Below are 26,872 nucleotides of genomic sequence, written 5' to 3'. Positions count from 1 at the left end.
TACTGCAATGCACTTTTCACTGGTCTTCCCAAAAAACATCTAAAGAAATTGGCACTCATACAGAACTCTGCGGCTAGGATTTTAACTAAGACTAAGAAGAGAGAACACATCACCCCTGTGTTGGCTGAACTGCACTGGCTCCCTATTTCCTATAGAATTGATTTTAAGGTTATGTTAATTACTTACAAAGCTCTGAATGGCATAGCACCTTCATATATCTCTGAGCTTTTAATATCTTATCAACCACAAAGGAAACTTAGATCATCCAATTCTAATCTTTTAATCGTACCCAAAGTGCTCCACAAACAAAGTGGAGAAGCTGCTTTTATCCATTATGCCCCCAAACTATGGAACACCCTGCCTCTGTACATCAAGCAGGCGAGTTCAGTAAATATTTTTAAAAAAGATCTGAAAACATACCTGTACAGGAAAGCTTTTAGTTAACTCGTCTTATCCTGTAGACTACTTTTTCAGATTATTCTACATCTGCTGCCATTGGAGGGCGCAGCCAGCCAGAAGCAGATGGGCTCCCCCTATTAAGTCAGGTTCTGCTCAAGGTTTCTTCCTGGAATATGGGAGTTTTTCCTTGCCACAGTTGCCATATGGCGTGCTTGTGGGGGGGGGTAAGAGGGTTAAGGCTGCCAGTCTTATGACATGTCATTTTCTATATTTTTGATATGTTGCTGAGTGGATCATAAATGGCCCCAGCAATGAAGAAATGTGATTGATAATGACTGACTGACTATTATTTTGTTACATGCTTCAAATGTAAAGCACTTTGAGCTGCATTCTGTGTATGAAAGGTGCTATACAAATAAAGCTTATTATTATTTAATAAATCTGTATTTTTGAGCCTTACCTCTGGTGTGTCTCTAAATCTATGTTAGGACCTTTCATTGAGGTCCGTAACATAAATTTGGGGGCTCGTCCGGGATACTCCTGATTGGCTTTCCTGTCACGAGTATCTTGGAATTCGTCTTTTGTGAATTGGCATTGATTTTTGCAAGTGTGCGGAACAGTAAGGTAAGTGCATTGCACTGGTTTAGTGGAAATTCCTTGGGAAGCTGCGTCACTGTCCAAAGAGGCCTCGAGCTCAGTACGGCCAGAAGACAGCCAGGTCTAGAGTTTCAGTTTAGGGAGGTTGGGATTCCACTGACTCAGTTTGGTACACTTTTGTTCCATTTAGCATTTTCGGTTTTGCAAATTTGAGTGAGGCTAAAAGCTTCTTTGAGTTTTCGTGTTGCTTTTGTAACACTTCGCTGTTGTGAAGTTTTTTCGTGTTAGTGCTTCGTTACATTCACTGAACCTCTTTGCAGGTTATAGCTTTAGTTAGACGTGCGCTTCCTAAACCTTTTGAGTGTTTGTGGTTGCATATCTTGTTAACAGCGCACTTTGTTCGTGGTCTTTTGAGTGTTTGTGGTTGCATATCTTGTTAACAGCGCACTTTGTTCGTGGTCTTTTGAGTGTTTGTGGTTGCATATCTTGTTAACAGCGCCCTTTGTTCGTGGTCTTTTGAGTGTTTGTGGTTGCATATCTTGTTAACAGCGCACTTTGTTCGTGGTCTTTTGAGTGTTTGTGGTTGCATATCTTGTTAACCGCGCACTTTGTTCGTGGTCTTTTGAGTGTTTGTGGTTGCATATCTTGTTAACAGTGCACTTTCTTCGTGGTCTTTTGAGCGTTTGTGGTTGCATATCTTGTTAACAGCGCACTTTGTTCGTGGTCTTTGTTCTCGCTGCTGACCACTTAGTTAAAATTAAATTTCAATTGCATATAGCAACTTTGTTGCAGTGAAGTACTGCTTTGATAACTCCTGTGTTTTGAAAGCTGTTTCTTTTGGGTACAAATTGGAACTAATTTGGTTTTGCTACAATAGCTACTATCGAGGACTTTATTGCAAATCTTGATGCGTCCTTGATGGAAACCCTTACTAAAGAGCAATTGATTGATTTGGCAGCTAATTATGAAGTTGAGCTCTCGTCAGAGAAAAAGCGCAAGAAGTCCACAGTAATATCTGCTCTGACTTCACGCTTAGTCGAGAAGGGAATTATTCCCAAACCAGAAAGTCCTGTAAAAGCGAAAGATCCTCCTGAGCAGCCCAGGACTCCTAAAGGCCCTGACCGCTCAAAACAGGATCATGAATTTCGTATGCAAGAGTTGGCTTTTTGCCAGGAGCAATTGCAGTTGCAAGCAAGAGAGCAAGAGCTGGCCTCTCAGCTTGAAATTGCCAGATTGCAGTTAGCCGCAAAAAATGAGGGTATTGAAATTCTAACAACGCTTGATGCAACATTTGATGTTTCTCGTAATATCAAATTAGTGCCGCCGTTTCTGGAAAAGGATGGTAGATAAATACTTTGTACATTTTGAGCGAGTTGCAACTACTCTTAAGTGGCCAAAAACAGTTTGGACACTTATGTTGCAATGCATTTTAGTTGGTAAAGCCCAAGAGGTATACTCCTCCTTGTCTCTCGAGCAATGCTCTGTTTACGAGTTGGTTAAAACGACTATTTTGCGAGCTTATGAGCTTGTGCCCGAGGCTTTTAGACAGCGCTTTCGAGCATACCTGTCAACACTCCTGTTTTTCCCGGGTTTCTCCCGTATTTCAAGGTCATCTCCCAGCACCCTCCCGTTTTGTTATTTCCCCGGAAAACTCCCGTAATTTGCATGGCCATCAAACTTTTTAAGGCGAGACACGGCAGGTGAAAACATCGTTTTTTCATGCACTGGTCAATTTCGAGATTTTGAGCTAGTCTGTTACCTTAGCATGTATTCTATCACACTACTACAACAAAAAAGTCCGATTTACACATTTAGGTGTTTATTTCATTATGTACTCGCGCCTGTATATTTATCCTAAATTCAGCAAAAGTTAGCATTCTAACCTTGCATGCACTCCCGCGACTGTGACCCAAAACATATCGTGTGTAGTACCGTTGGAAAGCTCTGTTTTTCCTGTTTTTCTATATGATCCATATATGGACACTTCCTTTGTATCAGCAACCAATCACGAAAGTTCAAAGACGAGTCTAGGCTGAGAACGGAATCTCATTGGCTGTCTTTCAAGGCTGTTTTCTCAAAACGAGTTTCCTCTCCCACTCTGAGCAAGGAAACTCCACTTCAGAAGCACTTACATACACCAAACTTTCTAGACTTATGCCTAACTATATTTCGAAGATATTAACAGAGGGGTTTGTTGATATATTATTCCTAGCCTAAAAACATGGCAAAAATCGATTTTTTAGGGCTATTGACATTATATTCTGATTTAGAGGATAACTAAAGTAGATATTCATAAATCCCTCTGTACATTTTTCAACATCTATTATCTGAACACAATGAAAACATAATTTTGAACCTGGCTGTATCCAATGTTCAGGTTTCTTGTTTTAAAATGTATGCAAATTAGCGCATATTTAATTAGATAATGCCTAATTTGCATATGTAAACATTAAATTACAGAAAACTTGTAATACATTTTTTTCTCATATTAATGTAAGTAATCAACTGGATAAGTTTCATAGTGATATCTGCTTGTTAAAAATGTTACCCTATTCACCTGTAGTGTCTCGCCTTAAAACATTTTTAAATCATTGATCCATTCAGATTGCCAGATTGTGTATGAAATACACCCTACACATACACGATCACTTAGTTTCAATTTCAACCGTTTTGTCATAAAACCTGGCAACCCAAAACCCAAATAAGGAAGCGGGTGCCAACTGTGCAGCGGAGTCTCGTCGTAAGCAAGCGGGCTAGTTGAATGGCCTACTCCAGAACTAGCTGTTGTGAAATTGTTGGGAATTTAATTGATTAACACATCAAATAAATTGAGTGTTGTTGATACACTGAACTTGTTCCCTCGGAACCAAATCTAACAGCAAGCAGCTTTGGAGTTTTAGAAGTAGGCGAAGTAGGCTGCAGGCAGGCAGCTGGTGGATACATAACTGGCATGCGTAAGGTAATGGTAAGGTAAAAGCAACGACCGAAATGTTGAAACACGTGTATGAAACGTATTAAATATGCAAACACAGATCCGGTATAAACACTGACCCCCCCCCCCCCCCCCCGAAAAAAAATCTCCCGTTTTTGTTAAGCTAAATGTTGACAGGTATGCTTTCGAGGTTACCGTAAAACCGATAGTCAAACTTTGGTGGAACTTGCCAGAGAAAAGGTGAGACTCTTTGATCGCTGGTGCGTAGCTCAGAATGTTGGCACTAAAGAACAGTTATGTGGTTTGATCCTCCTTGAGGAATTTAAAAATTGCTTGCCTGCCTCTGTTGCTACATATGTAATGAGCAGAAAGTAGTTGACCTCCATCAGGCTGCTGCTCTTGCAGATGAGTTTGTGTTAACACATCGGATAAGTTTTAGGGACCCAAGTCAACGTACACCTAGTTACAGAAGTTCTGCAACTCCAATAACACCGAGAAAAGCCTTTCGGAAGGAAGATGTGCACAGTAAAAGTTCTGAACAGTTGTGCTTTTACTGTAAAAGGCCTGGCCATGTCATTGCAGAATGCCTAGTACTTAAGAGGAAGACTGCAAAAACTGTGGGTTTGATCTCCTCAAATTGTAAGCCCAGTGGGCAGAAGCGATCTGGGTATGAACCCTTTATCAGCGATGGCTGTGTGTCAGTACCTGGCCAGCAGAAATGTTCTCCTGTGCGCATCTTAAGAGATACTGGTGCTGCACAGTCATTTGTTTTGGAAGGTGTCAGACAGGTCTGCTACAGGTAACCGTGTCTTAGTGAGAGGGATCAAAACAGGATTTACCTGTGTTCCACTGCATAGGGTCAACCTAAAGTCAACTTTAGTCTCTGGGACAGTGATTGTTGGGGTGTGTCGCTCTTTGCCAGTTAGCAACGTCCAGTTCGTTTTGGGTAATGACCTAGCAGGTAAGATTGTGTGGAGTGAGGTGTAGTGTAAGGGTGCGCATCTTAAGAGATACTAGACAGGTGATATTTTTGAGATATGTGCTTCCTAGAGGCATTTTTTAGTAAAAGTTGGGAACAGGACTTTTTAACATAATTAAGGTGTGCTGAATCCAACTAGCCCTGTTCCCAAGCTGAATTTTGAGTTTATGACCATCAAATTAGCATAAACAAAATGGTTGCCAAAATGGCGATTTTGGGCACTTTCATTGGGCGGATGTCATTATACCATGTAAATTAATTCATATTGTACACAGACATCTTCCTTGGCCAATAGATCAAGGATACAGGCTGTGAAAAAAAGAAAAAAAATCTAGTATTATGCCCATGTTAATTACCTGAAACATTTTTGAAAAATATAATTGTTAAAATTTTATAACTGAGCAGGCACACGGTATTTGACGAATGAGACTTATGTTTTTTGAGGGTCAAGAAACATGTGTAATGATGAAATGTAAAGTTTAAAATTGTGGCCTACTGGTTAGGTCTTCGGGCTTGAAACTAAAGGGTTGCCGGTTCGATCCCCGACCAGTAGGAAAAATGTGGGTGGTGGAAAGGTTGAAAGTCTCCCATGCCCACATCCACGGCTGAAGTGCCCTTGAGCAAGGCACCTAACCCCTCACTGCTCCCCGAGCATCACTGTAGCAAGGCAGCTCACTGCTCCAGGTTAATGTATGCTTCAATGTGTGACCTGTGTGTTCACTAATTCACGGATGGGATACATGCAGAGACCAAATTCCTTGTATACCCAAGTATACTTGGCCATAAAACCTGATTTACATTACATTTACATAATTGAAGCAAATTGGGTTGGTAATGTATGTAGTCTCTGAGTAAGTTACACAGGCCTTTACCCATTTCGGTAACACTTTACGGTAAGGGTACATTAATTATTTATGTATTACTTCATTCATTAATATCTAATTAATCATCAGGAATTTACTGAGTTCATAGTTTGTCATTTGTGACCTCATACATGAACACATTACTAAATTATTAGGTACGGTGGGCACATCATTATGAATTATGATTTGAACATAACTTTGGAGTTCTCTAAACACATGTCATTATTCACTACTTTATTTGAGGGGCCACAGACATGATGAATGCATGAGCAATTATCCTAAAATTCATGTAATCATGATGATCATGCTTAAGAAATCATAAATCATAATGATATACCCATCACACCTAATGCTTTAGTTGATGTGTTGTTCATACATGAGGTCATCATGAATGAGAGTATATGAATTCATGTAAATTCCTGATGATTCATAGGCTATAAAGGAATGAAGTAATGCATAAATCATGAATTAATTCATGCATGAATTCATGATAATTCATGTACCTTTACCATAAAGTGTTGCCCATATTTCTTCATAACATTTGTGTTAGTAAAATGATTGCATGTCCTGTGAATTAATAGCTAGATTAATAATTTTATAACTAGTTCAAGTTCAAGTTTAAGTTACTTTATTTGTACCCAGAGGTAGATTTTGTTTGCAGTATAGAATGCTTCAAGAGAATTTGCCAGAACAGGAGCACAGAGGATGCCATCTGCCCTGTCCCTCCTTGACAATAGCAACACCTATGTGAGAATGCTGTTCATTGACTTCAGTTCAGCATTTAACACCATTATCCCCTCCAAACTGATCACCAAACTCACTGTTTTCACTGAACTGGACATCAATACCTCCCTCTGAAACTAGATTCTGGACTTCCTAACCAACAGACCGCAGTCTGTTAGATTAGATAACCTCACCCACTCAACCCTCACCCTGAACACTGGCGTGTGCTGAGCCCTCCTCTTCTCCCTCTTCACCTACAACTGCATACCTGTATGTAACGGATGCCAGCTAGCTTAGCTGTGCTTGTGGAACGTTGGTAAACCTCACTCCCCGACGCCTCAAGAGTGCTGCTGGCATACAAGCCAGTAGCCTGGGCTATTGTCTCAATTGTTAGCACGCTCGCCTCCTGCTCCGAGGTGCTGCTGTTCGCGGGTTCGGGTCCGGGCGTGTGCAGGGCTGAATCGCGCAGGTTCAACACAACGCAGGTTACATTGGTGCCGTGACCCGGATCGGGAGTGAGGTTTAGGGGGGTGAGTGTAACGGATGCCAGCTAGTTTAGTTGTGCTTGTGGAACGTTGGTAAACCTCACTCCCCGACGCCTCAAGAGTGCTGCTGGCATGCGAGCCAGTAGACTGGGCTATTGGCTCAATTGTTAGCGCGCTCGCCTCCCGATCCGAGGTGCTGCTGTTTGCGGGTTTGAGTCCGGGCATGTGCAGGGCTGAATCGCGCAGGTTCAACACAACGCAGGTTACATGTACATGGCTCTAACACCATTGTCAAGTTTGCAGACAACACTACGGTGATTGCTCTCATCAGCAACAATAATGAGACAGCCTGCAGGGAGGAGGTCCAGCACCTAACATCGCGGAGCACCGACAACAACCTGGCTCTCAACACCAAGAGGACCAAAGACCTCATTGTGGACTTCAGGAAGTCAAAAAGCAAGCACACAAAGCCCCATCCTCATCAACAGGACTGAGGTGGAGCATGTCACCAGTTCATGTTTCTGGGTGTCCACATCTCTGTGGACCTCTCTTGGACCCTCAACACCTCTACCTTGATCAAGAAGGCTCACCAGCATCTCTTCTTCCTGAAGAGACTAAAGAACACAACCTCTTTCCTCAGATCCTTGTGAACTTCTAAACCTCTACTGCTGCACCATTGAGAGCATCCTCACCAACTGTGTCACAGTATGGTGGCAACTGCTCTGCCTCCGACTGGAAAGGACGGCAGAGGATGGTGAAAACTGCTCAGCGCATCACTGGTTCCTCACACCCCTCCATCAACGCCCCCCCCCCCCCCCGATGCCTCCTTGCCTGTGCCTGTTGAGGTGTCCATGTCGATGGCAACCTTCACAGGGACAAGGAGGCGAACATTTTGCCCCTATCCCACCCATAGTATTCTATTTATATTTATAAATGTACACACTTTATTACACTTACACATAGCAATATTCTACTGATATTTCTACGGTTGTTCATGATTAGTTCAAAGGAACTCCAATGATTTTAAACTCCAAACATGTGTCCACCCACCACGAAGAAGATGTTTACCAAGTCAGGCCAAACTCTTTGCCAAAGAGGACAGTAAACATAGTCAAGAGTATAATAAGGTGATAATAAGGCTAATTAGCATAATAATAGTTTTATTTTTTGCATTTTTATATTTTTTATAGCCTTTACCTTTTATTTATTGCCCACGGGAGATTTCTGAGATGCACAGATGTGAACAATATTAATTTATTTACATGGTATAATGATGCCCGTCCGAAGAAAGTGCCCAAAATCGCCATTTTGGCAGCCATTTTGTTTATGCTAATTAGATGGTCAAAAACTCAAAATTCTGCTTGGGAACAGGGCTAGTTGGATTCAGCACATGTTAATTATGATAAAAAGTCCTGTTCCCAAATTTTACTAAGAAATGCCTCTAGACCCTTATACAAGGACTTTTTCTTGAAATAGCACTTGTCTATACTGGTGCTGCACAGTCATTTGTTTTGGAAGGTGTGCTACCACTGTCAGACAGGTCTGCTACAGGTAACCGTGTCTTAGTGAGAGGGATCAAAACAGGATTTACCTGTGTTCCACTGCATAGGGTCAACCTAAAGTCAACTTTAGTCTCTGGGACAGTGATTGTTGGGGTGTGTCGCTCTTTGCCAGTTAGCAACGTCCAGTTCGTTTTGGGTAATGACCTAGCAGGTAAGATTGCAGATCCAATTGTATCGAAAAAAGGTTCAGTACTCGAAGCTTCAGAACTCTATGAGGACCTCTGCTGGTGAAAGTTAAGGATAGTAATGTGTCACGAAGTGTTTCAGACATTAGCCATGAATGTCTGAGTCGAAGATGAATAAATGTTGAGCATGAATTAATGGATAAATAAATAATGTCATAAATAGGCCTAACCCTGCATAAATACAAATGTAATTGCCTTCTCTACAAAAACAATAAAGGTAGTATTTTGGCTGTGAGCATTTCTTGTATTCGTAAACAAATACATCAATTTAGAAGGGAGATGAATAAAGAATGGCATGCACATTGCACACACATTTCTGTGATTATATTGAGTACGTAGCCTAGACCAATTGTAATCTGGGTTGTGTTGTAACTGTGCGATTCAGTCCTGCACACGCCTGGACTCGAACCCGCGAAACAGACGAACCTTAGAACGGGAGTCGAGCGTGCTGATAATTGAGCTAAAAGCCCGGGCTATAAGCTTTCGTGTCAGCAGCACTATAGACCGGTTTCAGGTCCCTAACAACCATCGTTAAGGACGAACTCGGAGGACAAGCAAACCCAGAGCCGTATAGCAATACATTGAGAGAAAGACGCAAGAAGGTTGAAAATTGTTAACTTTTGGCAGAGAAAAGCAGACGGAAATTCCCCTGTGTGGTACAGGAGACATTTCATTTTTTGTGATGTGTCCGTTCAAAGCTAAAAAAAATTAAAACGCCAATAAAGTAGGCAGGCCTAGGTGCTAGACATTTGGATACGAAGCATGCATTATGAAGCTATCAATACGAAGTTATGCCACAAATGTTATCTTCATGCTCAAGATGAAAAACTCAAGTCATGTAGGCTAAATACATAGGGTTGTGACGTTAACAAAGTGTTTTTTTATCATATTCCTCAGCATATCATTTTAATGAGAGACTTATGATCCATGAGAACGGAGGCTAACGTTAGCCTACATTTCACGCAAATGACAATATGTAGGGTAGCCTAAAGTTAAAGTTGACACTCCATTTGAGTTGTTTGTTTTAGAAAAGAAGACATGGGCTTGCAAGTAACGTTATTGCATAGGCCTAATATAAGGTAGCCTAGCTTATAGCTAATCCGTCATAGGCTCCTGTCCTGTCAGTTAACATCCAGCACAATGCCTTTTGTGCATTGTAACGTTATTTCAGTCAATCGTTCAATGTGTGGCCAGCATAGGCTACTTTATCAAAGTAATTATCCTTTGACCTCAGGGGGAAATTATTGTCCACCCCTGTCATTATGTACCCTTTGAGTAGGTAATGTTCTAACTAAATCTAAACTAATTGTTTCTGCAGTCGAAGCCCTAACGTTAACATTAGCTTAATCCTAACCTAACTTTACAGTGACTGGCCACATGTTTAGCCTACCTTCCGTAAAATCCGTTGCTTTTTCATAGGTAAATCCGCTACACCTCTAGATGAAAACAATCCAGACTCGGCTACACCCAAATATTTCGGCAATATGTTTTTATTCTTCATCTCATATCAAGTTCAGCCAGCTTGTTATATGCGCTGTCAGTGTAAACAACTAGTGCTTGTCCTCCGAGTTCGTTCTTGACTACGGTTGTTAGGGACCTGAAACCGGTCTATTGAGTCTGTTGGCTCTCCTTCTTCAACAACCCACAACGGCGCCCCCCGTGTCGCGCAACTTTAATGCTTTGAATTAAATTCCGAAGCAGTCACGTGGGTGTGTGTGAAACGAAGCTTCGGACGTCACTAATCACGTGATTATCACAAAACGAATCAAGCTCCGATACAAAGCTTCACTCCAAATTGGTTCGTGTCTTCGATACACGCTTCGAAGCAGGGGGTTCACGGGTAACATCACTAGTTAGGACCTTTCATTGAGGTCCGTAACAGTGGGCTGTACGCACAAAGGCTATCAAGCATACAGGTGTTCATCATATGGTGTGATTTTAGAGACAATTAAAGTGCTGCAGCAAGACAAATCAATGAGAGCTGATGCACATGCTAAGTTGGCTGGTCTTTACAAACAAGCAACGAAGGGGAAGACCTACTTTGGCCTTGTCAGCTGTGAGGTTCTTTTTGAGCCATGCGAAGAAGTGGCCAAAGTACTCCATCACAAGAGGGCGAAGGGAAGTACTCCATCACAAGAGGGCGAAGGGAAGTACTCCATCACAAGAGGGCGAAGGGAAGTACTCCATCACAAGAGGGCGAAGGGAAGTTCTCCATCACAAGAGGGCGAAGGGAAGTACTCCATCACAAGAGGGCGAAGGGAAGTACTCCATCACAAGAGGGCGAAGGGAAGTTCTCCATCACAAGAGGGCGAAGGGAAGTACTCCATCACAAGAGGGCGAAGGGAAGTACTCCATCACAAGAGGGCGAAGGGAAGTACTCCATCACAAGAGGGCGAAGGGAAGTACTCCATCACAAGAGGGCGAAGGGAAGTACTCCATCACAAGAGGGCGAATGCAGGGGGTGCCTTGGAGTGTGAAGACCTGATAAGAATGTGTGCACTGAGAGAAGATGCATGTGTGAAGACCTGATAAGAAAAGTGGAAATGTGTGCAGCACAGTATAACTTAAAGCAACACCAAAGAACTTTTCCTCTGTCGCACGCACTATTTGTTTATCCAGCACCATCACTACACACAAGTAGTGGAGAACATTGCACAGGGCATCAACAGTGGCAGCGGGAGTTCTTTGAGGCTGTGAACATTGTAACATCAGAGCTAGACCGTCGATTTGACCAGCCTGGAATGAAAATGGCTGCCAAGAGAGAGAAAACCATCACTGATGCTGCCAGTGGACTTTATTCAGGTCTGGATGACATTGCTCCCCACCTCCCTACCCAGATAGACAAGTCGCGCTTACACATGACATTGCTCCCCACCTCCCTACCCAGATAGACTAGTCGCGCTTACACATGACATTGCTCCCCACCTCCCTACCCAGATAGACAAGTCGCGCTTACACATGCAGCTCACGCTGTTGGGTAACCTTACCAAAGACAAGGGGCTCTAAACATCTACTGATATTGCAGAGTTTTTGGGCGGACTGCATCCTCAAACTAGTTGTTGAATGAGTTGGAGAATGTCATGGAGCTTTGTCTTTCGCTGCCTGTATCTGTTGCCTCTGCAGAGAGGTCGTTCTCCACACTCAGGCGGCTGAAAACCTGGTTGAGGAGTACAATGACTCAAAGAAGACTCAGACACCTGGCTTTGTTGCATGTCCATCAGGACATTTTTGATATGTTGGACATACGAGCTTTGATGAGCCTTTATTCAAAACACAGCAGAACGCAAGTCCACCTTTGGGATCATCAACTAAAAGTATATTAGCAGCTTTGACAGTTCAAAAGTGAAACATAAACTCTCTAATTCCAGTGTTTAATGTACTGTGTTGATGAGTTGATATGTAATTTATAGTTTTGACATTGATATGTCTTTAATGTGTGTTTATACTGTGTATGTTTTTTGCACTATGGAAATGAAGAGAGACATTAGCTCTCAGTTCTGTTTGCATTGATCCCTGTAAATGGTTATAATTGACATCTATATGATTTTGATGCAAATCTTTACTTTTGTAATTGATACAGTAAATGTTATTTGAACTGTGAACACTTGAAATGAAAAGACACTTTTGCCTGGCTATAGCTGTGGCAATCATGTTGACAGATATGATGCTTGTAAATGGTTGACCTCCATATAGCATACCTCTATCATATGATTTTGATGCATAACTTTGTGCTGGCACTTAGTTGAAATGTTTTAACATTTAAAAATTGTGTATAATTTTAGTGTTTAAATGATTTGACTGGTGCCTATACCAAATGCTGTGATAATAAATAGCTACTGATTGTTAATGTTTTGCTCATTGGTGGCTCTCATCACTTGGCTTTCTCAGATCAGCTGATGTGTGTTGTTATAAATATGGCTCGTGCTTTCAGCAGGAGTCTGACCTCACTGTTTATCCATGGCTTCTGATTAGGGAAAGTGGTAATCCGTTTGGGGGTGATGACGCTGTTGATGTTGGAGTTGATACAGTCCAGAACGGAGGAGGCGTATGAGTCAAAGTCCGTGTGGAGGTCATGGGTGGCCTGAGTTGCGAACACTCTCCAGTCAGTGTTTTCAAAACGCTGCTGAAGTGCCGAGTCAGCTCCCTCTGGCCATACTTTGACTGTCCTCACTGTGGGTTTCACACTTTGACCGTCCTCACTGTGGGTTTCACACGCTTGCTGAGTGCTGACTACTTGGGCAGTAGAAACACTGAGAGGTGATCTGAGTGTCCTAGGTGGGGGAGCGGAACTCCCTTACTAAATAAACTACATTTGTTGCACACTTGAAACAAAATGTCTTCACAGGTATGTTGAAGGTGGTTACATTAATTTCCATTCCAATATCTTCACACATCACATTTCCGTTCGCACTGCTACACTGCTTTTCTTTATCTCGTTTTTCCTGCTGTTTAGTTTTATCTTTTTCTACTCAACTACTTGAACTGCTCATATTTGAATGGCCAAAAAAAGGACAATTTGTGTGGGGTATATCACACATTCTCTTGGTGTTAGGGTAGCCTACTCTGCACATGTCATTGCCAGTGAGTGGAAACTTCAGTCATTTGCATTTATCATTATTCAACATCTGACACCAGGCACTACGCACCAAAGGGAAAATTATAATAAAAGAGAGAGACGTTGAACTTTAACGTCTATAATGTTGGTTTAGATCTTCATTCACTCATCTTTTTGGCAGAAAAATAAATAATCATGATCATGCTTATATAAATTATATAAATCATAATTCATAATAATGTGCCCACCGTACCTAATGCTTTAGTTGATGTGTTGTTCATGTATGAGGTCACAAATGACAGACTAGGAACTCGTGTCGATTCCCGATGATTCATAAGATATAAAGGAATGAAGTAATGCATAAATCATGAATTAACTCATTAACTAATTTATGTACTCTTACCGTAAAGTGTTCCCATTGGGGCTACACTGGCCACAGCGTATTGAATGCGTTTGGAAAGCTTGTGGATTCTGCGTTTGCTACAAATCTGACACCAGGCACTACGCTGATGCCTGCGCCAAAGGGGAAATTATAATAAAACAGAGAGACGTTGAACTTTAACGTCTATAATGTTGGTTTGGCTCTATATTGATTCACTCATCTGCCAAAATTGTTTTAAAAATTTTCAGAGCAAAAACGGATGCAATATTCTACAAAAAACTACAGAACTGATATTCATAAACGTTGGTGGAAAAGTGTAGCTAGGGTGAAGACAATACATTTTGAAGCTTATCCAAATCACTGAATGGATTGTGTGAATTCGGTTTCATGTTCATGAAAGCTGGCAACAATTTGGCCTTGGCCTCAAGACTGTGACAGTTTTTGCAATGATGTCATTAAAATAGCCTACACCCACTTCAGAAATTGCCACTGCTACTGTGTGTGTGTGCCACCCCTGAGGTATTGCCTGACTGAGGTAGTGTGTGTGTGTGAGATTCTGTGTGTGTGTGTGTGTGTGTGTGAGATTCTGTGTGTGTGTGTGTGTTTGTGTGTGTGAGATTCTGTGTGTGTGTGTGTGTGTGTGTGTGTGTGTGTGTGAGAAAGAGAGAGAGAGAGAGATTGTGTGTTTGTGAGGGGGGGTGTCACACCTGAGGTATTAAGCGCTTTCAGACATACGTGTAAGACCGGAGGTACTGCCGATGTTAAACGGTGGGGCCGTATATCTGAACGACATAACCGGTCATATGGAAGTCCGAATTCACCCGGTGTTTGTACTACTCCCCCCCTAGTATTTCCTCCGGACATTATGTAAATGTGCTGTGTCTGAACGAGGAGTAGAACATGCGGTTAAAATCACACCTAGTGAGAGGGCGTGTTGGTGACGTTTCTTTCGTGCGTCCATGTGGTTAGATCTGACATAAATGCCAGTAGTGTTATGATGGAGTGGCATAGTGCTGTCCAGGAAATAGTGCTGTCCAGGACATCACGGAGCTACTGTCCATGAGGGCATACAACATTTTGATAGGACACCTGAAGGGAACGTTAGAGACACGTTAGCCTACAACTGCATGGCAAGGACAAACAAATTCAGAAGACTGAATCATCATAAGCAGAAGGCGCTGAAAAGGCAGTAGCCTATAGCGACGTCGTTGACGACAATAACAGGAGTATTTAATAAATTGTTAGCCAACACTGTTTTCTGTTCATTGATAGCCTTCATGACCTGCTGAGCTCGCTGATATTTGTTGAGCATATATGCCTAGAGAAAATGAAAACGAAGAAAACCCAACTTTGTTCCAAGCTCCTTACGTAAATGCTACACATGGGGAAAGGATGCTTTTGGAAAAAATAAACCATGAAAAAACGAACAACTTCACTGTTAATTAATGTTAGTATTTTGTTTGTTGCTTAAAAACGTTGTATGAACTTGAAGGCTTGAGTTAGCCTACTGAATTGGCTGGTAGCCTACCATAAAGTTTGTGCATGCTCTCTCTCTCCAACGCAAACCAGATTTGGGGTTCTATAGCTAATTCTGGTACATAACGTTGAAAACAGATAAATGTGTTTATTTGAAGCACACATACAAATACTGTAGGCTAGGTCAATTTCAAGTGGGCACTTACGTGACTAGCCTACTTCAAGTATTAGCCTATGCAATAGATTTCTCTTCTTTAGCCTACATAATGCATAGGCTACATTTTGTAAACAAAAAGCAGCTGTGACAGGCAGCGGCCGCATATATTCTGCGTCATGTCTGTGAACTCTACAAGCCCCCACCCCTCACTCGACAACCACACGGAGGTTGTAATGTGCGTGTATGTCGTTCACACATACGTCCGTGTAAGGTCAGTATTAGGTCCGCAGTTTAGCATCATATCTGAATCATCCGAAGGGTAGGACCTCCGTTTGACAAACCTCCTCATATACTCCGGAGGTTATATCTGAAAGCGCTTATTGCCTGACTAAGGTAGTGTGTGTGTGTGTGTGTGTGTGTGTGTGTGTGGGAGAGAGAGAGAGAGAGAGAGAGAGAGAGAGAGAGAGAGAGAGAGAGAGAGAGAGATTGTGTGTGTGAGAAAGAGAGAGAGAGAGAGATTGTGTGTGTGTGTGTGAGGGGGGGTGTCACACCTGAGGTATTGCCTGATGTTCTGGGCTTGAATCTGGAGGAGGAACTGATCCAGTCTGTCTGGAGTTTCAGCAGTGGAATTTACCGGAGACGGATGTCCGAACCAGCCTGGGGGGGGGGGGGTAGAGAGATGGAGGGACGGGAGGAGGAGGGGGGTAGAGGAATAGGGAGGAGAGAGGGATGGAAAGAGAGAGGGAGAGAGAGGGGGAGGGACATATAGAGGGGTAGGGAGAGAGAGGGGGAGGGTGAAAATAGAGAGGAGAGAGATGGAGGGAGAGAGAGAGGGGGGGAGGGACAAATAGGAAAATTCCAACCGTGCAGTGAAGCAGATCTATTCGTAGATGTGACACAAACTCCATCATTCTAAGTAACAATAAAACTCTTGGAGGCTGTAGTTCTACGAGTCTTACTGGAGTCTTACTGGGTGCACGTTCTGAACACACTGATATTCGATGATTTAAATAAAGTAAATATTTATAAAGATTTACAGAGTAAAGCTGACATCACAAGGTCACCACAGGCTGGAACTAACAGACAGCCAGGTCAGTCTAAAGATGTTCACTGGAACAGCAGTTTTTTAGATCAAGTAAGCGATCACTAAGATTTCAGACTTAGAGCCCAGTGTCAAGGTGTTTGGGTGATTCTTCAATTAAGGGAAATGTTATGTCCCCAAGTTATAAATTCATGTTAGAAATGCTATATTACAACATAAATAGCTTAGTTATTTCAAATGATGTTTATTGCAAGACCAAAAAAGTTATATACTAAAATCATTCTGATTTCTATTTTTAAAGCTGTTTTCAGCACCAATATTTGGCTACTCAGGCCTTGTCCCCAACCCATACTTTAAAAATGTAAAACTTATCTGCTTTTTATATGTATTTAAAACTTTAAAACGTATCTGCTTTTTATATGTATTTAAAACTTTAAAAACGTATCTGCTTTTTATATGTATTTAAAACTTTAAAACGTATCTGCTCTTTATATGTAAAGTAAATGTTGTACTAGGGTTGGGCCGATGGGTGATCGCAGCAACCATCGTGATGCCACGCCCCCACAAGCCAGACATGTAGTAATTCTACAGACCCTGCTTTAGGTTACAGCCCTGATGCGCCAAATGCACTCTTCTTCACCATGTTAAAAGAAACAATTTCTTCCAATAGTTTCATGATCAGAAGACCTCCGTCCTTCACTGTTGGCTTGAATTTCGTGCATTTGGTTAAAGCCCCAGACAGCAGTGGAGTGGTAATTACAATGTCAATTACAATGTGCCCATTATTTTTTTATTGATGTCATTACCAAAACACTATGTCATTAGCAGAACAGCATGTCATAACTATGTTAACTAATGTAGTAAAAGTACTTTAGAAATGAAGAGTTTGGTTCCAAAACACTACACAATTGTGCTCATAAGATTATGAACCCATGCTAAAGTTTACTAAAAAGAGGAATAAAGAAATCATATTTTGGAAATGGATCTTAATGCCTTAGTTTTAAAAACATGAGAAAAAATCCAACCTTTTAGGACACCAATTGTCTTTGTGAATGAATAATGTATCGTAAATAAATAAATGTTCTTCCTTAAAATATAGGGAACATAAGTAATGTTAAATTCCCATAGAGATAGGCAGATTTTTTTTAAGGCCAGTTATTTCATAGATCCATGATACTATGCATCCTGATAAAGTTCCCTTGGCCTTTGGAATTAAAAAAAAAATAGCCCCAAATCATCACATTTGGCATGGTTTTATTTAAAATAAAATATGTTTAAACAAATAAACATATTTAATAAATAAACAAATTTTAAATAAACTTATTTTTTATGACTTATTTTAAAAAAAGTTATGAGAGGAAAATATTTTTATTTGGTGTGAAACACACGCATACCTGTTTTTATGCTTTTCATTTGTTTTATAATTTGTATTAATATTTATTTTATCATTATTTTATTTATAAGCTAAGGTTCCTAGCACAGGTGTCTAAAACTAGATAAAAAAACTTGCACTTTCTGTTTGCAGTTTTGTGTGGTATTTGAAAAAAAGAACATTCCATTTTCAGAAATAGCCGGCCCTCCAATCAGATGACGTTGGCAGAATTGGCCCCCAGCTCATTTGAGTTTGAGACCCCTGAGTTAGCCTAATAGCTGGTTTGATTTGCATTGAGAGATGATCTTATGGAAAGTATACGCCAATCTCTATGGTGAAGGGTATGTATATGTATATATCTTCACATCAAAGTATGGAAACTTGGTCTTGGCATAATTTAAACAAAATTATTCCTAATTTTATTTATCACATTTTAAGATGGCAAAACCGCCCCCAACCTATTGTGTTTTCTGAATGTGTGTGTGTGTGAGAGAGATGTTGTTATGTATGGTCCAAAATCCGTGACCACTGGCATCTGCCATATCTGTGGCACATCGACATAGTAGGCCTACATCACAGACTAGCCTCAGCTACCTCATCGATCTGAATGTTGTCATTCAACTCCACGAATGGCCCCGAACCAAGCCCCCAGCCCATGCACCACAAACTAGTTTCTCGCGGTGCAAAGAACTCTCCACGCGGATAGCAAACAAATACGGTAAGCACAATCACTCGCTTTCCCTCACACACACACACACACACACACAATCAGATAAATGTAGCCTACCTATGATGAAGCCTGTGAGGAAAATCGCCGCTAAAACGACGAAGCGACAGATGATCCATCTGACATGACCACTCTCGCGACCCATGTTCACAACCCTCGAGCTCTGTCGTAAGTCTGAAGAGGTGTCCGAGATCGGAATGTGGGACGGGATGAGGGGGCGATACCATGCCATGCACGCGCGCGCAGACACACACACACACACAAGCCATAAAAAGCAGAGGAGAGAAGGGAACAGGTTTTGAAAAAAATCCCCTGAGCGGTGATCTCGGCAAATCAAGAAATGAGTATAAACAGTTATACTTTTGTAGGTGCCACCCAGAAAAAAAAATGAAAAAATATTTTTCTTGCTTTTCCAGATCTACTTAGCTGTAATAATATCTTTTTATTTTTCAAATGACTCGCCCATTTTTATTGTACGAGCCTCATAAAAAAATAAGGATAAAAAAATAAGGGTGGCAGAATTTAGCATTGGATTTTCTTACTTGCCTAAACTAAACACTAGGCTACATCTCAATAATGCCTTTAGTCACATGCTTCAAATTTAGTGCCAATGTTTACTTGGACTTAATGTAGGACCAGGGTTGGGTAGTAACGGATTACATGTAATCTGGATTATGTAATCAGATTACAAAAATCAAGTAACTATAATCAGCCCAGATTACAATAAAAAAAATTGTGTAATTAGATTACAGTTACATTGTTGGGGATTACCTGATTACATTTTATCATGCAAATAATGCAACTTTTTTAGGATAGCCTACCTATCTTTTAATTTGACAGGCAGTTCATTCGAATGTTCACTTTTTAGACTTTTTTAAGATATAATTACAGTAAGAACAAAATTATTCATTCCCATGGCAAATATTGATTTTCTCTTGACCAATATGTTTGTTCTTAATTAAAAATGACAATCGCACATGCCAAAAGGTTGCAAGACAATGTGGTAAAAATATGGAATAAAAAAAAGTGTTTTTATCTTTAACATTTTTATTTGTTTGATTATTTGCCATCACTTTGGCCTTGTGCTCACTTTTTTGATGGATTGAGGTCCGCTCTAAAATGTTGATATTGTTCTCTGTTAACCATTACTTGCCTTGCTTGGCTGTATGTTTTGGATCATTGTGTGGCTTAATGTTCAAATGCTACTGTCAGGGTTATGCAGAAGGACCCAAATGCAAGACTCCACCAGGCAGGATTACAAACAAAAACAATTTAATTCTTAACACAAACATTCAAAGACTTACTTACATACATACATACAAACAGGACTTGGGCTAGACAAGGTGAAACAGAGAGACGATCCGACAGGGAACAGAGAAACAGGAGGGTAGAAATACACATAGCAATTAACAGAAAGACAGAGGACTGGATGAAACCAACGAGACAATAACAGGGAACAGGTGAGGAGGCAGAAATGGAGGGAAAACAAACAAGACAGGAAGCACAGACCAAATAAGGAGATGGGGCGGAGACAAAGACAGGTGACAGGCAGGGAACACAGGACAATACACAAAATGGCCACCAGGGTGGCACAAACTCCAACAGTCCGGGCCAGATCCTGACAGCTACCTTTTGGGGCAGCCATGGCCTACTGGTTAGGGCTTCGGCCTTTGGGCTTGCCGGTTTGACTTCACTAATTCACGGATTGGGATAAGTGCAGAGACCATGCCCCTCACGGTATCAAAAGATATACTTACTTACTAACTTACATACTATTGGGGCAGGTCTCTTGGCACACTGCCTGATCTTTTCCTCCTAATTTTAGTGTTACCGTTTACTTTGAGAAAGTCACCAGGTCCCGCTGGTTGAAAAACATCCCAAAATAATCATTTTCTCACCCCCACAATTGAAACGGGCATGGTGTCATTTGGGTTTAATGCTTCCCTTTTTTATACCAATCTCAGGCCATGTCCCTGGGTCAAAAAAATCCAGCGAAAGCTAAATTCTTTGTCCAGGTGTGCCCTTATCAAGGTTAAACTGAGTTGTGCATGTTTGGAGAAGAGCAGAGAAAAATAGAATGAGAATTCTTTCACCAATTCTGTGGTGCTGTCTTTTACTTAATGGTCATATTAATTGAAGTAATCTAAAGTAATCCTAAAGTAATCAGATTACGTTACATGTTTTTGGCAATCCAACTGATTACGTTACTGATTACAAAAATTGCCATGTAATTTGTAGTCAGTAATGGATTACATTTCAAAGTAATCTGACCCAACCCTGTGTAGGACTGATGTGATTTTGGAGGTCAAAGGTCAAAATTCAAGGTCACTGTAGGCTATGTCAACAGTCCAATGCTTGTGAATGAGATACCTCAAGAATGCCTCAAGGTACATGGTTTAAAGTTAGTATGAATGTTGAAGTAGACTCGAAGATGATCTGATAAGATTTTAGTGGTAAAAGTCAAGGTCCAAGGCCACTGTAACCATAAAATTCCCATTCTTGTGAATGCTATATCTCAAGAATATACATAAAGAATATAGAGAATTGTTTGGGGAATTGCATTTAGTTGCATAAATTAGCATTTTTGGGACATTAGTCAACTATTGAAGTTAATCTCAAATTTCTATAATTTACAATGTTTGAATGTACAGTTCATTCATGCAGTAGTGACCTCAGTCAGCTTAACTGTTTGGTTGAGCATGTGTTTTAAAAAATATATATTTTCTATCAGATTTAGTAGCCTATATTTTTCTATGGAAATGAATATGTGTGTTCTATGAATTCATGAACGCTTATGTTTTTCAACCATGCACACTGAAATGATGTGGCCAAAACATTGTAAGGCTACCTGGCATTTTGTACTTTAAGCAACAGTATTATAGTATAAATACTATATATTTTTGCAAACAACAAAAACAGAAAGGATGGAGACAGCAAAGCTAGAGATTGGGCAGGAACAAGGTCAATTGGTAGATATACTTGTCAAAACGTTAGGACACGGTATACTAAAAGTAAGCCAAAGGTAAATGTAGCCTTTTTAGGGCTGTGTAAAGTTGACCAAATTACTGTAATATAGGCTGTTAGGCATGAATAAAGTAGGCTGCTTTGTTGCTACAACCCTTCCGACGTTAATGGGGACGATGTTGACATTTTCCCGTATTTTGGGTGAGAAACCCGAGGCATCTCCCTTATTTTCAATGTTCAATGTTGACAGCTATGGAACGAAAGAGAACATAATATGGTGCCAGAAATCACATTCCCTCTAGAACCTTTGCTAGTGCCTAGATGTCCCTCAGTCTCCATTGAGTCTCTACGAAAGCCGCAGCGCGAGGCCTTCATCTTGCTACTCTACAAGAAAGAAGGAAATGAGGGGTAAACGTGGTGTGCAGAGGGGTGCCCGAAGTGTGAAGACTGAGACTGAGAAACAAAACACACGTTCGACTTAAATAACTCTTGAACGGTTTTGTTCAGAGGAGATGTATGTTGCTAGTGACAAAAAATTAACTTTCAGTGTTTTACGATGTCTTTGTCATGGGGAAGTGTTTTCCCCCATGCATTTATTCTAGGCTACTGTCAGTGACTGCCGTGAGAGAAGCGGGTTCTGTACGTGTTTCGTTCATGTCAGTGACTGCCGCGAGAGAAGCGGGGTCTGTGTTGTGTTGTGTTGCGTTAATTTATTTTCATTGGGCATACCGTGCCGTGCCGTCCACAGCTCTTCAGTTCCGACAAAGCCGAAATTACTCCTTTTGAAACAATGAGTGCAGGCTGCACGTTTGTATGGTTATATTGCTTGACAGGGGGGGTGGGGGATCCCAAGCAGCTTCCAGCCATAAGGCTACTTTGAGAACATTTCCTAATTCACCCGACACTAATATTCAAAATGTTGAAAACTATTTCGGCATAGCCTATAAGCAGTTTAATTAAATGTAATGTTAGTTGTAAACAAACAGGCTACTTGGTGAGGCTTGGCCTCACAGATGCGCTCGTGCCTTAGATGGCAAGAAAAATCTTCACGATATAGGCCTATTAACTGACCGCCCGATTCACGTTGGCTGGGGGGCCATCAGACATTTGTTCCCAGTTAATCCGGCCCTGCCCCCAACAAATCACACCTTCCCACCAGCTGTGACAGCTTAAAAGAAGTCGAGAGGACTCCTAACTCACAGACCTATTCACAAACCGGTTTTGTGGCATTTCACCTGTTTTGAAATCCTATGCGGCTGCAGGAGCTTCCAATCGTGAGGAAGCAATTTTTCATTGTAGGCATAACTAACATACAAATAACGCCACCAACAACCAAAACTAGGCTACTCATTGTCAACATGTAAATTAAATGTAACATTATTGTGAATCAAATTAAAATGTTCTCTTTTGCAAACGTAGGCATAGGCATAGTAACAGATTAATTTAATAATGTTACAAATATACTACATCAATCCGTATTTTTCATTAGGCTACTAGGCTATTTGTTTTGCCTTACTCTTGATTCATTTAGGCTAGGCCTTTTTATTCAGTTATTCATCATCTTCCATCCTTGTGTAGCGCACGCATTCTCAGACCTGTCACCTGCCACTCATCGTAAGGGAGGTGTTTGGAATCATTCCCGCGTTACAATCATCAGCCAATCAAGGTGGTCACTTCAGTGAAGCTCGTGCATGAGTAATAACGTCATCCATAGCAACGAAGACTCACTCACTCTTAGTCAAAGATTCTAGAGCGCTCAGCTCCAGAATCTGTTCAGGAGTTGTCATTTTCCCTTACTAAGAGTAGCCTAGGCTAGGTCTGAAAGGCTTTGTGAATAACGTAATAAGAGAAACTCTTAGCTAAAATCTTTTATTGCTATTTAGGAGTAGCCTACTCCTAGTGGTAAGATAAAAGGCTTTGTGAATATGGCCCCTGGTGTCTAACCCAATGCATAGCCCATTTACACAAAATAATGGTCGAATATTAGGCTACTGATGATCATTGTTATTCAAGAACATGCAGTGCGCGTAGGGCACAAAAAACATCTTGCTCGTAAAAAATCATCATACCGCACATTTTGGCAGGTCTGTTATTTAACCTACTTACTGTAGCTGCGCAAACCACAGGCCTTTATTTTGGGCAAGCCTGCATTTGAGGCAGGCTTCTGTTGAAGAATTTTATATAAAGCCTGCGCTAACAGTAATCCTCCTGCCCCCGATACCACAGCTGTGGATATGTGTGGAATGTTCAGGTAATAACACAATCCAATGTGTGTCTCAATTGTCCCCCGCTGACCACCTCACACATTTCTCTAGATTTTGCAACGACCTTACATGACACAATGCCATAAAATATGCCAGTTTTTAGGACACAGAATAATGTTTGTAATGATACCAGTTAGGCCTACGTTTAACAGTAACATAAGTGTAATGAGCTATTCATTGTCGAAGGTGCATGGTGAAGTGAAATTCTTACTTTGGAAAACAAACATTTGCCGATATCATTGGATGGGGGATATGCCTACTTGTTTATTTTTACGTAGCCTACAATGGCCAGTTCAGACAAAGCCAAAATTACTCCTTTTGAAACAATGAGTGCAGGCTGTGCATTTGTATGGTTAGCCTATATTGCTTCACTTAAATCCCAGAGAGTAGGCTACCGCACCCCACAGTGATGGGCCTAGCAGTCTTACGCGTTCAGTGTGGGGTATAAACAAGCTGAGAATTTAGCGGTGTCACGTCTGCCTGTCACAGACGTGGGGAGCTCTTTGAAGCTTGGGATAATGTGGTACAGTTACTACAGTAACAGTATTTTATTTTACTTCTTATGGAATATATTTTTTTCACTTTTATAAAGGCTTTGTTTGAATGCTGTTGGAACAAATAGTAGTTGATTATAAAGGCAACTTTCTGTTGCAATATTCTGTGTGTGTGTTCTGGACTGCAAGTAACTTGTTAAGCCAGTGGTTCTCAAACTTTTTCTTTCATTCCCCACTTTGATCAAGGGGGCATTGCCTGATGATAGTGGAGATAACGTGTTATCCCGAGGCCTTTGCAAGTCAGCATCTCCGACGGTAGTCTACCCTATTAAAAATATATGTTTTCGATGTCCCAAACGGAGAGCCATACTTTATTGTTTTTAACAATCTCTATGCTACTCACCAAAATGTAGGCATGGGAACATGATGAAGTATCCGACTGTCATGTGTTAAATTATTGTGATTACGAGCCAGTGGTTTTCAAACATTATGCGTGACTCGGACATCTAACAAAATGCAACAGGCTCATATCGTCCTCGCATTCGCAAAATGAGGACCAGTGTTTTGTCCAATTGCAAATTGCTATTCGTTTTAACGAATTTTTCTGATAGTATGAAGTACTTTTTGTATAGGCTACTATCTTAATCTTGGAATATGGGGAGGGAAGTGGCAGTGTTTTTTTGCGAGTCTGCAGAAGTCAGCCAAATATGAATGTAATTCTGCGGCATAAAGCAGATGTATTTGTTTATTGTACAGAAAAATAAAAATGACATGTTAAGCAGTCAATTGACTACATTGCAGTCAAGAAGTAGGGCAAATTAATTTACGAAACTAAAACGTGGGTCATAGTTGTCTAAGCCTCTATTGCGTAGCCTGTTAAAAACGCAGAAGCCTACCCAAGGCTACAGATTAATTCTGAACAGTTATTTCTCTACTGGCTCAATTATCACACAAGACACTGTTTTGATTTGTGTAGTTGCGTTACCCCCAACACTGACAGTAACGTAGACAGCAAATTAAAGCCTGTGTTGCAGGTTAACCACCACTGTTGATTAATGGGTACATAAAGCACTCAATATATGTATATAATTTTTAAAAATGTCTCCAAATGGTGTTAAATGCCAGTTTTTGTTGTTTTTAGCATTAGCGGGGTTTTTTTACGCAATTCGGTGATGACGTCACTTTGGGGACTACATGATCTGCGCTTCATTCATTTCAATGCATTTCAATGGACATCGCGGTTACACTTTCAACATAAAGTTTGTATATTTACACTTCGAATTTCGTCACAGCATTTATATCACAGCTACCCTATGATCTACCAATGGTAATAAAGGTGCCTGATATCAGTTTAGTCATTTTTTCTGAATTTCGGGAGGTCTTGTTTTGGAGGGTATGTTTTACATTCATTCCTATGGGAAACGGTGGCGGTTACACTTTCAACATAAAGTTTGTATATTTACACTTCGAATTTCGTCACAGCATTTATATGACAACGACCCTATGGTCTAACAAAGATAACAATGTCTTCCGATTTTAGTTTAATGCAATTTTCTGAATTTGAGAGGCCTCGTTATGAGGCTACATAATGCACCTATTCAGTTCAATGCATTATGCTTATAACGTTACGACACTTTTTTTGTTACTGTCAGTGAACAGCACCGAGTGAAAGTCAACATTTTCTTTATATCTAGTGATAGTGATCATGTCGTTAGTTCAGATAAGTAGGCTACCGGGCAGACTTAGTCAGAAGATCAGAATATAAAGCATCATGATAGCTAGCTATGGGCTAACGTTCCAGTCCCACCTGTGAGCCACCCCTGTTGTTGCAAACTTAGCTTCTAGCCGCCGATTAGGCTGGTCGTGTCTTCAGCATGAATATTTTCGATAACTACTGCTCGTGATTGATTGCCATTGACATCGTCAGGGTACGGCTTACCAAAGAGGGAGATAATATGGGCAAGTCGCAGTTTTGCAGGTGCTTGTGTGGGCTGTGCCGTCCCGATGGAAACTGTGGTGGAGAGCTGCAGTAACTAGGGAAGCGAGTGCATTTTGGCCGCTGGTCGAGGAGCTCCACAGTGACCAGCATATGACATGATCTATCTAGCTATCTATCTACCTGTCTATATACATATCTAGGGTTAGGAAAACAGAAGGCCAGGAAAGCAGCAGGACCAGATCAGCTTTCCCCAGCTGTTTTCAGACACTGTGCAGGTCAACTGGCACCTGTCTTCACTGACATTTTCAACACTTCTCTGCAGCAGTGTGTAGTTCCACAGTGTTTTAAAGCCTCTACCATCATTCCGGTCCCGAAGACAACAAAAACAACTGGGCTCAACGACTTCAGGCCCGTTGCCCTCACTTCAGTGGCTATGAAGGTGTTTGAACGTGTGGTACTCTCCCATCTGCAAACCACAGTATCACCACTAATGGATCCCTACCAGTTTGCCTACCAGTCTAACAGATATGTGGAAGATGCCATCAACCTAGGAGTTAACTCTATACTGCAACACCTGGAGTCAAGCAACACCTATGCACGCATGATGTTCATTGACTTTAGCTCTGCCTTTAACACCATTGATCCACTCATCCTCTTCTCTAGGTTACAAGCCATGAACATCAACTCAGCTCTGTCACTGGATACTGGACTTCCTGAGGAATAGAATTCAATCAGTCAAGGTCAGTGTTGTATAAAGTACTAAAAAGCAATACTT

At 41.1% G+C, this 26,872-nt stretch overlaps 1 protein-coding gene across 1 annotated transcript in view; it reads right to left on the bottom strand.

The window, feature by feature from the left end:
* Window positions 1-18,581, bottom strand: part of naalad2 (N-acetylated alpha-linked acidic dipeptidase 2) — a 113,538-nt gene extending 94,957 nt beyond the window's left edge. Inside the window, exons 1-2 of the mRNA XM_076281664.1 lie at window positions 18,497-18,581; window positions 15,847-15,952 (exon numbers count right to left, since the gene is read on the bottom strand). Coding sequence (XP_076137779.1) covers window positions 15,847-15,952; window positions 18,497-18,581 — 191 coding nt within the window. The remainder of the gene's footprint in view (window positions 1-15,846; window positions 15,953-18,496) is intronic.
* Between the last annotated feature and the right edge of the window lie 8,291 nt (window positions 18,582-26,872).

This window comes from Alosa pseudoharengus, unplaced genomic scaffold, assembly GCF_046254945.1.
Source record: "Alosa pseudoharengus isolate Yale_2024_CS ecotype anadromous, Long Island Sound unplaced genomic scaffold, YU_APseudo_1.1 YU_APseudo_1.1_scf_13, whole genome shotgun sequence".
Taxonomy (NCBI): Eukaryota; Metazoa; Chordata; class Actinopteri; order Clupeiformes; family Clupeidae; genus Alosa; species Alosa pseudoharengus.
The sequence above is the reverse complement of the archived record's forward strand: the minus strand, read 5'-3'. Positions and strand labels throughout refer to the sequence as shown.